At 50.2% G+C, this 12,971-nt stretch overlaps 1 protein-coding gene across 1 annotated transcript in view; it reads left to right on the top strand.

Moving 5' to 3' along the window:
- Window positions 1–8,208, top strand: part of SIK2 (salt inducible kinase 2) — a 79,211-nt gene extending 71,003 nt beyond the window's left edge. Inside the window, exons 10-15 of the mRNA XM_056860244.1 lie at window positions 751–979; window positions 3,346–3,630; window positions 4,320–4,480; window positions 5,100–5,213; window positions 6,193–6,284; window positions 7,566–8,208. Of these exons, the coding sequence (XP_056716222.1) occupies window positions 751–979; window positions 3,346–3,630; window positions 4,320–4,480; window positions 5,100–5,213; window positions 6,193–6,284; window positions 7,566–8,142 (1,458 nt within the window). The 3' untranslated portion in view covers window positions 8,143–8,208. The remainder of the gene's footprint in view (window positions 1–750; window positions 980–3,345; window positions 3,631–4,319; window positions 4,481–5,099; window positions 5,214–6,192; window positions 6,285–7,565) is intronic.
- The last annotated feature ends 4,763 nt before the right edge of the window (window positions 8,209–12,971 follow it).

The raw sequence follows: 12,971 nt of genomic DNA, 5'->3' as shown, positions 1-12,971 counted from the left end.
CATCTGTCAGCAATGCTGATTCTATGGCCTTAGGCGGATGATGAGAGGGAGGGCACCTTGGCCATCTTCTGGGCATGGAGTAGGGGGTCACTGGGCGTGTGTGGGGGAGGTAGTTGTGAATTTCCTGCATTGTGCAGGGGGTTAGACTAGATGGGAGGGGCTGTGGCTCAGTGATAAGAGCCTCTGCTTGGCATGCAGAATGTCCCAGGTTCAATCCCAGCATCTCCAGGTAAAGGGACCAGGCAAGTAGGTGATGTGAAAGACCTCTGCCTGAGACCCTGGAGAGCCGCTGCCAGTCTGAGTAGACAATGCTGACTTTGATGGACCAAGGGTCTGATTCAGTACAAGGCAGTTTCATATGTTCATGACTCTGGTGGTCCCTTCCAACTCTATGATTCTATGTTATTTGTCTGGGAGTCGGATGAGGAGGGAAAAGCCCTGCTGAGCTAGCAAGCATGCATGCTCTCACCAGGAGAAGGTGGCCTGTTCAGAAAGGTCATCCCCTCCTTGATTTCACGACTGATGTCTCTTGCTGGCACAACTCTCACATCTGACAAGCAGTTTCGAACTTCAGGGGGCTCTTGGGCTGAATTCAATCAGCAGATTTCCTCTGCTGTGTAACTGTCTGCCTATCTTGGTTCACAGAGGTTTTCTGTGTGTGTGCGTGCGTGAGGGCACATTCACCTTTAATTGAAAACCGTGTTGCTTCTCTCCTCTTCCCCCCCCCCCCCGCATTGTGGCTGTGTTTAGCTAAACGGCTGCCTGCTGGATCCTATCCCCCCTATGATGGTGAGGAAAGGGTGCCAGTCTCTGCCCAGCAGCATGATGGAAACCTCAATCGATGAAGGTATAGAGACCGAAGGAGAGTCCGAAGAGGATTCCGCGCATGCTTTCGCAGCCCTTCAAGCCACTCGCTGCGGGAAGAGGCGCCACACGCTGGCAGAAGTAACCAACCAGCTGCTTGTAATGCCAGGCACAGGTACAGGACCGGGAGCGAAGGTCCGGGGCAGAGGCTAGGAATTTGGGCCTGTTTTGAAGAGTACCCAAAGGGCCATGCAGCCCTTCCTTAAGACTGGGTCGTGCTCATGTTAATCCACATCCTTCTGATCTAGTTCAGATGACAAAGAGCAGTGGTTTGGAGTAGTGGACTCTGCTCTGGAGAACTGGGTTGGTTTCCCCACTCTTCCACATGAGCGGCATACTCTAATCTGGTGAACTGGGTTGGTTTCCCCACTCCTACACATGAAGCCAGCTGGGTGACCTTGGGCTAGTCACACTCTCTCAGCCCCACCTACCTCACTGGGTGTCTGTTGTGGGGAGGGGAAGGGAAGGAGATTGTAAGCCGGTTTGATTCTTCCTTAAGTGGTAGAGAAAGTTGGTATATAAACACCAACTCTTCTTCGAAGAGCTAGGGCCAACAGGGGCCTGTGGGGAATTTCTAGGCCAGGAGAGGGATCCTGATGCCCACAGCTCAAGGCACGGAGGTGGATTTGAAGTCTCAGATTCAACTTTACGGTCCCTCCGAATTTAGCTGTGGCCTTTGTTTTTATTGCCTTGGGGCTGATGATGAATTTGCTTCGCAGACCAGTAGGGAGATAAGAGGGGTAAATGTACAGATGGTAAAGCGAGCAGAAGGCCAGATAATCTCATGACAGCGAGCAAAGATTGGAAAGAGCAAACAGTTTCCGCTAAAGAGCCACCAGCTAGTGCATGTTTAGTTCACAGGCGGCGAACAAACAAATCCAGAGCCCCTCTCCAGCATTCCTGCACAAAGCAGCTCTCTCATCTTGAACGGCAAATTTCAGGATGCTTATAAGGTGTTTGTTTATGTATTCAGGGATGGCAAGAGGGAATTCCCGCCTTACCTCTCCCTCCCTTCCCCCCCCCCCCAATGGCTGGCTGCTAAAAATCACTGACTGCCAAAACTGCTTTTGAGCAAACAAATCTCAAGGGAATGCAAAGAGGGTCAGGGCTGCCGTCCTCTGGAAGCTGAAAACGAGCACATAAGTGCGTGCTGCTGCCTTTGCTGATAGTGTTTCACTTTCAGATGCCCTAGCTAGGCTGGTCATGTAAGGCTAGGGGTTTCACAGCAAGTATCTTCACGTGATCTGATAAGTAGGGATGGGGGTCACATTGCCAAAACTCACAGCTCTTTGATTGTGAGAAAAAAACCTTTCTGTTTGAAAGTCTGTCCATTACTGTCTCTGGATGTAAGTGGGACGGTTCTCTTCATAGCATGTGTCTGATCACAGCTCAGTAGCATGAAAGCTTTTGAAAAGTTGGGATCCAGTCCTAAAAGAGAACCCAGCCAACCTGCTTGATAAAAAATCATGGGGGTTAGAGCGCCTGCCCTGTGAAGCAAGGCAAAAGCATCCTGGCCTTTTCAGTTTTTAAAAAAATGGTCACCACAGAGGGACAGGATAGAAGTGGGTTGATTCATTCATCATGAAGAAGAAAGGGATGGAGAGCGCCTCTTCTCTCTCTCTCTCTCTCCCTCTCCCCTTTAAAACCAGAATTCAGGGATCATCCCCCTATGAAACTGAGTAGCAGTAGACTCAACACAGACAAGAGCCCAGTGGCGCAGAGTGGAAAGCTGCAGTACTGCAGTCAAAAGCTCTGCTCACAACCTGAGTTCAATCCCGACGGGAGTCAGTTTCAGGTAGCCGGCCCAAGTTTGACTCAGCCTTCCATCCTTCCGAGGTTGGTAAAATGAGTACCCAGCTTGCTGGGGGTAAAGTGTAGGTGACTGGGGAAGGCATTGGCAAACCACCCCATAAACATAGTCTGCCTGGTAAACGTCGGGATGTGACATCACCCAATGGGTCAGGAATGACCCGGTGCTTGCACAGGGGACTACCTTTACCAAAACAGACAAGAGGAAGTTCTCCTTCACACAACTCTCTGCCATGGACGGGGCCGGGGCCACGGGCTTAGATGGACAGATTTATGCAGGAGAGGTCTGTCGCTGGCTGTTAGCCCTTACAGCTGAATGGGTCCGATTGTCAAATGCTGGGGAGCGGTCAAGTCGGTGAAAACTGTTGACCATGAGACCTTGCCTGTGGGTTTCCTTGTAGCATCTGTCCGACCAGTTGGATTGTTGGGCTGATCCAGCGTGGCTGCTATTTATATATTTTCACTTGACATCATGCCCATTCACATGACTGTTGTTGAGCTGGAAAAGTCGCTGCTTTATGCGAATCAGCCCCATGTTCCAGAGTGGGAATGTGTTAAAGAGACACAATCTTGCTTGCTTGTAGGCCTTTGCAAATATTCCACCGCTTCCAGGCACAGCTGCTCAGTGTACCCTGGTATTTCACTAACTGTGAATTTTCTTATGTACTAAAGGGAAAGTCTTTTCCATGGACGAGAACCAGTCCCTGAGCAGTGTCGACTCTGAATATGACATGGGATCCTTCCAGCAGGACCTGAACTTCCTGGAAGACACCCCCTCCCTGAAAGAAATGATCCTGGCCAATCAGCCCGCTCCCAGGATGACACCCCGTTTTATAGGGCTGAGACCTGCCAACCCAGCCATGCAGGCGTTGGCCTCTCAGAAGCGAGAGGCCCACAACCGTTCCCCCGTTAGCTTCCGAGAGGGGCGCAGAGCATCGGACACGTCACTGACACAAGGTACAAGCACAATTTGGGTACTTATTTATAAAAAGGGGAGACCATACAACTCCATACAACATTTGACCAATAAGTCTTTTATCTATAGTAGGGAAGGTATATGCCAAACATCTATTGGGCAAACTTCTAGCTTGGATATCCAAATATGGGATATTAGGCCCAGAACAAAGAGGCTTTTGCCAGGGGAAAACTACATTAGACCACTGCATTGTTCTTTCACACCTAGTTAATAAATACTCCAGGAAAACCAACTCTAGGCTATATTTTATGCCAATCAAGGAGATTATGATTGATTGTGATTGAATTCATGGAAACTGCGGCTATTGCACCCGTGAAGGGCGGCATCTGGTTCTGGCTGCAGCATGTGTGTGTATGTGTGCGATATTCAGCAATCCCAACTACAATAGGGTTTGGGGGGGTGCATATGAGCAAATTCCTATGGAGTGGGTCAAAATTTCCCTCCCCTTTAATTTTTGGTGTTCTCTAGTGTACCAAGTTGTGTCTATGTGTCGCTAGCCTTTGAAGTGTGTGTGTGCATTTCTGCTGCATGAGGAGGCACTTGGGGCAATGAGCTAAAAAAAAACCCATAAAATTTAAGAAGTACAACCGAGCACAGCTCTTACAGACATACCTTACTGACCTGGAATAGCTTCATTTTCTCTCCCTGCTCTGCTTTCCCTTTAACCCAGGAATCGTAGCCTTTAGGCAGCATCTTCAGAATCTGGCCCGAACCAAAGGAATCCTGGAGCTGAACAAAGTCCAGCTGCTGTATGAACAGATGAGGTCAGAAGACGGACCCGCCCTGACGTCCACCTCTCATTTGCAAGACCTCGGGAGCAGCCCCCACCAGGTGCCTCATTTCCATGGGATTTGCAGTGTACTTTGCGCCACTTGGTCTAGCCATTGTGTCTTTTTTTCTGAGCAAGACATAGAAGTGTTTGTCGCTCGGGGAAAGAGGAGGGGATCGGGAAGGGAGAAAGCAGAGTGGCTAGAGGTAGAGGAGGCAGGGATGGGTTCTTTAAGGGTTTTGGGAAGAGGCAAGAAGCACCCCCTCGCGAAGGACTCACGGGAGACCCGTAGCGGGAAGGGCTTCTTCCTGGCTCTCCAGGGTTCTTCTAGGAAACGGCTGCTGCGCTGCTGCTTCCCGCTTCCCTGCACAAACGTGCAGGCTGCCAGTGGGATGAGAGTGCCTGGGAATTGGAAATAATCTTTCCAGTCTTGGCTGCGGATGGATGGGGGAAGATTAGGCACAGGTGCTCTCCGCTCCCCGTCCCTTCCAAGCATCTCAGCTCCCAGGTTGCTGGCTGGTTGCCTGGCTCCTGATTTGGCGCTCTTTCTGGTTGCGCCGCTCTCTGCCTCTCACGCACTCACTCGACGGCCTTCTCAGAGCCCTGAGCAGCAAAAACGGTCTGTGGGTAGGTGGAGGATTCCGCCGTGTTCTGAGCCTCTTGTGTTTTTTTTCTCCCAAGGAGGAAGCATCCCAGCAGCAGGAAGCGGCCTCTCTTTTTCCAAACGGCGTACACCCCCAGTTGCTGTCTCGGCGGCAAAGCTTAGAAACTCAATATTTGCAGCATCGGCTCCAGGTATAGTGCCTCCTTCTGAAGCGTTAAGCCAAACTAAGCAACAAATAAGTCTACAGGGAGCATTCTTGACTCTCCTTGCCTGTAATGCAGGGATCCCCAATGTGGTGCCCGTGGGCGCCATGGCACCCGCCAACACCTTTCTGGGCACCCATCGAGTGTGGATGGAGCCAAGTGTGACTTCTGCCGGGCAGGGCGTCTGAATGGCCATTGGAGATCTGATTGGCTGTGCAGATTAAAATAACGTTTCAGTGGTAGCTGCTACTACAGTGTTGGTTTTATTCTCTCATTACTCTTTCCCAGAGTATTTCTTAGAAATTACTGCTTTGGCTTCTTCTCTGTGTATGTTTCTCCCGTGGGGGCCATGTTGTGGTTGCGCCCACCACCCAGTGTCAGAATTCCATGGGTGCTCATAGGCCCCCACAGGACTGGTTAAGAGTGGTGGCTTGGAGCAGTGGACTCTGATCTGGAGAACCAGATTTGATTCCCTAACTCCTCCACATGAGCGGCGGAGGCTAATCTGGTGAACCGGGTTGGTTTCCCCGCTCCTCCACATGAAGCCAGCTGGGTGACCTTGGGCTAGTCACAGCTCTCTCAGCCCCACCTACCTCACAGGCTGTCTGTTGTGGGGAGGGGAAGGGAAGGTGATTGTAAGCCAGTTTGATTCTTCCTTAAGTGGTAGAGAAAGTCGGCATATAAAAAGCAACTCTTCTTCTTCTGAAAAAGGCTGGGGGACACCTGCTCTAATGGCTCAGGAAGATACCCTCCCCCCAGGTACACACAATGTCAGGTAGTCGGGGTTTGTTTTGCATAGCATCGGGCTCCCTTGTGGTGGTCCTGGTGGGCCTACCAGAAAGCTCAGCCACTATTCCACCCTTGCTGCAGATCCCAATTTTTGAAAGGCTCCCTGCAAGATTATGAGACACAGTTGTATAAAATGTTGCACGATGGTCAAGTAAGTTGGCATGCTGTCTTGTTCCAGAAGCCCAGTCTGCTTTCGAAAGCTCAGAATGCCTGCCAAGTTTTTTGCAAGGAGTTACCACGGAGCCTGGAACAGCAGTTACAGGAGCACAGGTGAGAAGTTGGAAATGGACACCTTGGCTGGTAAACGTATGTGGAGCAGGCCGGTCCCTGCAGTCTTCTGCGGGCATCTCAGTGACAGCCTCACACCAACAGGGCTCCTGATGGAAAGGGGAGGCAGGTGGTTCCCTTTTTTAAGTTGTCTTAAATGACAACTGCTCAGCGTGGATCTGTGGCACAAAGACCCACAAAAGTGCTGAGCTTCAGCACAGTGACTATGTGGCTGACTGCAGGGCTTCTCTCCAAATTGGATGGGGAGCTGGTTGCCCAGAAGGAAAGGGGAGTCCAAAAACGCTGGCATGCCGGTGTGGATTTCAATCAGAGGTTGTCCTGCCATGTGTGCTGGAAACTTTACAGGTGGGATGTGGTTTCCCTAAGCTCTCCCAAGGCTCTTTTCATGTGTGTTTTGCTTTTCGTACACACTTAGATGTGTAGAAAAGAAGCTCTGGTTTTAGTCTGGTTTCCCTGGTGTTCCAAAAGAGGAACCCATTTATAAAAAAAGGTTCCAGGGGGGACCCAGGAAATTACAGGCCATTTAGCTTAACGTCTGTTCCAGGTAAATTGATGGAAAGCATTATTAAAGATATTGTCCCTCTCTCATAATACTAGAATGCGGGGTCATCTGCTGAAGCTGGAGGGTGAGCGATTCAAAACTGATAAAAGGAAATATTTCTTTACACAACGCATAGTTAAATTGTGGAACTCCCTGCCCCCAGGATGTGGTGATGGCTGCCAACTTGAAAGGCTTTAAGAGGGGAGTGGGCATGTTCATGGAAGAGAAGTGTATTCATAGCTACTAGTCAAAATGGATACTAGTCATGATGTGTACCTATTTTCTCTAGTATCAGAGGATATTATATGAGGTGCTGTGGAACACAGGCAGGACAGTGCTGCTGCAGCCGTCTTGCTTGTAGGCTTCCTAGAGGCACCTGGTTGGCCACTGTGTGGACAGACTGCTGGACTTGATGGGCCTTGGTCTGATCTGGCAGGGCTTTTCTTATGTTTGTCTTATGTTCTTATGTCCGAAATTTGCCTCCGAACTGAAAGTACCCCCTAAAAGGCTAGCATTGAGTAAAACAATGGAGGCATTTGGGTTTGTGGGTGGGGCTTTTGGGCGGGGAGTTGGAACTAGCTGCCTGCACAGGGATTCTGTGATCCCCCAAAATATCTGGGGGCTTCCCTTAAGAGGAGGAAAAAACGCAAAAGTGGGGAAGAGACTGGCTGCTGCTTTGGGGAAAGGCTGAACTAATTGTTCTCCATTGCCTTTGATTCCAGGTTGCACCAGAAACGCCTCTTCCTTCAGAAGCAATCCCAGCTGCAGGCGTACTTCAACCAGATGCAAATAGCCGAGAGCGTGTACCCCAGGCCGAGCCAGCTGCCCCTGCCCTGCCATGAGGATCAGCAGTCCCCGCCCCCACACCCTTCCCAGTTCAGCCTGGTGCAGCCCTTGAGCCCCCTCCTGGAGCCTTCTGCTGAACAAATGCAGTTTGATCCTTTCCTCAGCCAGTATCAGAAGCTTCACCTCGACCAGTCGCCCTCGCCCCAGGTCCACAGCGTGTCTCGGTTGCCGTCGCAGGTTCCCATGCAGCAACAGCAGCAGTACCCCTATCAGACTTGCGAATTGCCACTTGGTGCCATGTCTGAACCAGACTATGCCAGTCAGCATCAATACCCCCTTGACCCAGCCCAGCAGAGTGGTGTAGCAGCAACCGACAACCAGAGAAGCTCTGACTCTCCTGGGGCCCAGTCCGGCTACGAGGCGTTAGGCCTCGGGGAGTTCCCTGGACTCTTTGATTGTGAGATGATGGAAACTGTCGACCCCCAACACGGCGGCTACGTCTTGGTGAACTAGCAAGTTTTGGAGCATTCTGGATGGAAAGTGGTCCAGCTAAAGCAGAGGACAGAAATGCGTGTTGACTTCCATCGATGTTCCATCCCTACAATTCACGGCTTACGATCCAATCCTTGACCCTAATGGGTGAATGTACTAATCCTCCTAATTGGTACTTGCAGGGAACAGCTGAGCGTCGCTCACCCAGAAAGCTTGGTGGCAGGAGCTGGAGGCAGGTACCTCACTTTCGATCTAAGCAGGACGGGAGGGAGGCAGCCAGCGCGCTTCAAGGAAGGCAGGAAGCCAAGCAAAATGTGGGCCTGGCAAACTCTTTGGTGTTCTGTGTGCTGCACATTGTCTGTCAGAAGGAACCTGGCGGAGTTCAGGAAGGAGAACAGATGTGTGACGCACCGTACTTCTTGGCAATAAAAGCAATACCTTTTTTTTCAGTGGAACTCAGCAAAGACTTGGGTTGATCTTTAAAGGAAATGAGGAGTGCAGCATGCCCAGATCGCTGCAGACATGGCTCTTAACTGCCAGTGTAGAACTGGGCTGCAGGTGATTCTTGGAGGACCCATGGACACCGCCGGCGGCTTCCGCTTCCACCCCTGGGTTCGGACAGTTTTTCTCAATCAGGAAAAATGTCTGATCTTTACAGACCATGATGAACCCCTGGATCTTTAACAGGCCAGTGTTTATCCATGTATCGACAAGGAACCTGGGCCTGCCTTGTAGGATGTCCACAGAACTCTTGTGTTAGGAGGTTCTTCAAAGACCAGAAAAGAGGGGGGGGCAGGGAGAGGGACGAAAAAAGGTTAATGGGGGGAGGGGGGCGCACAGAGCTACCTCCAGGCCTCACTCTGATCACTGGAGAAGTTGTTATAAGCTGCCCTCGATTGCTTTTCCGTTTGAAAGAGGCGACTGTAATTGGGCTGAACTGTGTGCATTGCTGGTGGTTTTGTTAGGCTTTGTATATTTGGACAGTTAGTTAGGGAATTAGCATTTAAGGATGAAACACGATGAGCTTATCAGAAAACCGATGTGAAGTGATAGTGCCGTGCCTTTTGGGTTCTTTTTGAGATACTATGCTTTTCTTTTTCCTTTCCTTTTTTCTTTCTGAAACAGAAAAAAATACCCCATTTATATCCGTGCTGGGGCCAAAGTCCCTTCAGGGCCCGAGTTCCACCATGTGGAACGCGGGCTTTAAAATGTTCCTCACGTGTGTTTGACTCGGTCATCGACATATTTGACAAAATGTTGAAGTATTACAGCAATATTTAGGATCCAGGAACTGTTGGACCGATCGCCATTTCAACAGGCATCTGCCCTGCCCAAGCATAAGCGATGCGCGATCTGCCGACTTGAAATCCATAGGAAGAATACAGGGAATGCCTCCAATTGGTCACGGGAGCGTGCTTTAAAAGGCTGTGGTGCTGTTAGGGAAGATGCCTGCAGGGCTGAGCATCCCGCCGGGAGCAAGTGACACGCTTTAAGCACAACACAGGTGTATTTAAGCACAAAGCAATGGTCTGTCTTGAGATCAGCGGCCCGTTTCTCACAGAAGCGGCGAGCCAGTGCCCGGGCTAAACCGCTTCAGATCGCCAGCGGGAGCGCATGCTTCTGTGCGAAGAACATGGCATGTAAAGGTGACATGTGAGGGCTTGAGTTCAGCTTCTTTCTGACATGCTAGGTTTTTTGGGGGGGGGAGGGTTAATGGAGGCAGTGGCTTGTATCCAGTAAGATTTGACCAGGGAGCAGACCGTGTGGAGCTGGCCTTTCCCACTTCCCCCTCCTGCCACTGGGGCCGTCTTTGCCAGAACCATCAGGCATCCTTTTCTCCCTCGAGTAATAACTGCATCTGACCTACAATTGCAAGGCTTTTCTCAGAAGGAGACCCTTTCCTGCTGTATCCTATGCACTTCACGTGGGGGTGGGGGGAGGGAGAGAAGACTTCCAGCCGTGCTGACACCAACTGCCTTATTTCCTTGAAAGCAGAGGGGGGGAAGTAAGTCCTGCCGGCCCTTGACTTTTATCTACCGTTTTTGTATTCAATGAGAAAAGACATTTCAGGCAAGTCTACCACCACCGCCCAAACCAGGGGCAGGCAACAATATCCCTCTGAGCATCTCCAGCCCACCAAAGGTTTTCACCCCAAATAGCACGGGAGGTGGTACAGTCTTGGTGGACTGGAGACTCTGCCTCCACACAGCCCTTGCATTTCCAGCCCTGGCTCTGAGCTATCTCCCGTAGTTTTTCAGTAGCATGAGGAGGGAGGGGGGTTAGGAACTCCCGTTCTCAGGCATTCTTGGCTTCTGGGTGGGCACCTCTGCCTTCCGAAATAAGCTTTCAGCAAGAGACATGAATGGGCGAATGCTCTGGGAGGTGGAGTCGAGTCAAAGGCCTTGTGATCACTGCCTATGGGTTGCTGAAGACCAGGACACCAGCCCTTTCCCTGCAGCCGCTAAGAACTTGGCCAGGCTTAGTTTCACACAGGTATCCCTGTGGCACATACATAGCACAACTCGTAGCTAACCTTAGAAAGTGGCTACGAATCCGTATTCAGGTGCAGAGAGAGAATACGTGTCCGTTTCTGTTGGCAAATCGCTTTGTACCTCAGTTTAGGGGAGTGGAAGTTCTGAATGTAAAACTAGGTCAGATGCCTCCCTCCGCTCAAACGGCGCACGTTTCTTAACATTTGGTGTCATTTCTCTTACAACAATAGAGGAGACCATTTTTTTCCTAAGCCTCTCTCACGTATCCATAGAGCACTGCTCCCTCCCTCTCTCCCTTTCTCTGTATTACTGCTACTTCAAAATAACCGCTTCTGTCGAATCTGCTGTGTCTGTCGTTAAAAGGATTTGTGTATACTACTGTATAGCGACTAGTAGCTTTATTAGTTTGAATACAGGCTCCTCAGAAGAGACTTTGGTGAGATGTACATGGGGTTTAAAAATTTCATATGGAGACAAGTGCAATATGTGTGTGTGGTACGTTTCAATGTATTTTTTTAAGAAAAAGAGTTGAAAGGGTTTAGTCTTTGCTTTTGGGAGAAATGCACTAGTTTTGTGAGCCCATCTGTAGTATTGACTTGCAGTTGGTATGCTGGACTCTGTAAAAGCAATTACAGTGTATTAATGCAAAATAAAGAACATGGACCTTCCGTTTTTAAACTCTGGGCATGCTGAAGTGGCGTCCTCCACTTGTTGAGCTGCGGTTCGCAGCGGGGCCCGCAGGATAGTCGGCGGCTCTGCGTCAAGAAAATTCTGGAAAGGCTTCCACTCCCATGTTGCATTTGCTGAAATGCTCGGAATCTGGAAACAAAGGGAGAAGAGAGACCCTTCACACACACCTGCTTCCAGGAGGGATACCAGTGTGACTGCTGAAGCCCCTGCAAAGTACCAGCACACCTTCATTGTTGTACTTTAGGACTTGGTTTGGTTTAGTACTGAACACATGAAGCTGCCTTGTACTGAATCAGACCCTTGGTCCGTCAAAGCCAGTATTGTCTACTCAGACCAGCAGCAGCTCTCCAGGGTCTCAGGCAGAGGTCTTTCACATCACCTACTTGCCTGGTCCCTTTAACTGGAGATGCTGGGGATTGAACCTGGGACCTTCTGCATATCAAGCAGATGCTCTACCACTGAGCCACAGCCGCTCCCAAACCAAGTGTGTGTGCATGAGAGAGAAAGAGAGACTTCTTCCTTCTTAGTATTAGAAAAGTGGTTAAAAGAACACCATGTTGGGGCAAATATAAGGGTCCCTTTGCTCTGTGGGTGCAGTAAAAGCCAAGAAGAAGAGTTGCTTTTTATATGCCGACTTTCTCTACCACTTAAGGAAGAATCAAAGCATCAGACAATCCCCTTCCCCTCTCCACAACAGACACCTTGTTAGGTAGGTGGGACTGAGAGAGCTCTAAGAGAGCTGTGACTAGCCCAAGGTCACCCAGCAGGCATCATGTGGAGGAGTGGGGAAGCCAACCTGGTTCACCAGATTAGAGTCTGCCTCTCATGTAGAGGAGCAGGGAATCGAACCCGGTTCTCCAGTGGAGTCCACCGCTCTTAACCACCACACCGCACCGGCTCATTGCCATTGTGTGCAACCGTCTCCCATTCTGCATTTACTGAACAGCAACCAATGGGTGGCAGTGGGCTTTTGTAAGCTCGAGGGTAGAAGAAGAGTTGCTTTTATATGCCGACTTTCTTCCACTTAAGGAAGAATCAAACCGGCTTACAATTGCCTAGAGCTAGGGTAAGTTGTTAGACTCAACAGAAGGCGTTCTCTCCAAAATAGTCCACAGCAGAGGTTTGCTCTCCCAGCTCCCGCTCACGTCATACGCTGGGCACGATCAAGGGTTAGCAGTGTTTGCAAGTCAGTAAAAGGATCAGGTGCCTTGTGTCCTGGGGCTTTCTAGAAAGAATGGCAGCGGCTCCCAGTGACGTCAGCCGGGTAAATAATACCGTGCATTGAAATCCCCAGAGTGCGTGTTACCCTTTCAGCAAGGCCCCGCTGAGGCCGCCCCGTTGCAAAGAATGCCATGCAGGCCAGCTGCCTCTTCCTCTGCAGTAGATCTTTATACAAAAATAGAATTTCAGTGCAAACCGAGAAGAGCCGGTTCCGCTTAGGATCAACGCTTATGGCTGCCTTCTACGAGTTTATTGTGCAAACACCGCATCTCATCTATCCCCAGAGTCATCCGTGTAATCGCTTATTCTCGCTCAGAGGGAGAAGGGCATCTTCATTATGGGTGTTTCCTTTTCCTCTTATCTCGGGAGGCAGGAACCAAATATTTAAATTTTTCTGACCTCTGAGGGTAAACGCCCCCTTGTGATCAGTTCTATTTCCTGCCTTGA

Source organism: Euleptes europaea, chromosome 14 (genome assembly GCF_029931775.1).
Source record: "Euleptes europaea isolate rEulEur1 chromosome 14, rEulEur1.hap1, whole genome shotgun sequence".
Lineage (NCBI taxonomy): Eukaryota > Metazoa > Chordata > Lepidosauria > Squamata > Sphaerodactylidae > Euleptes > Euleptes europaea.
Note: the sequence above shows the minus strand (reverse complement) of the source record. Positions and strands in the feature narration are given on the sequence as shown.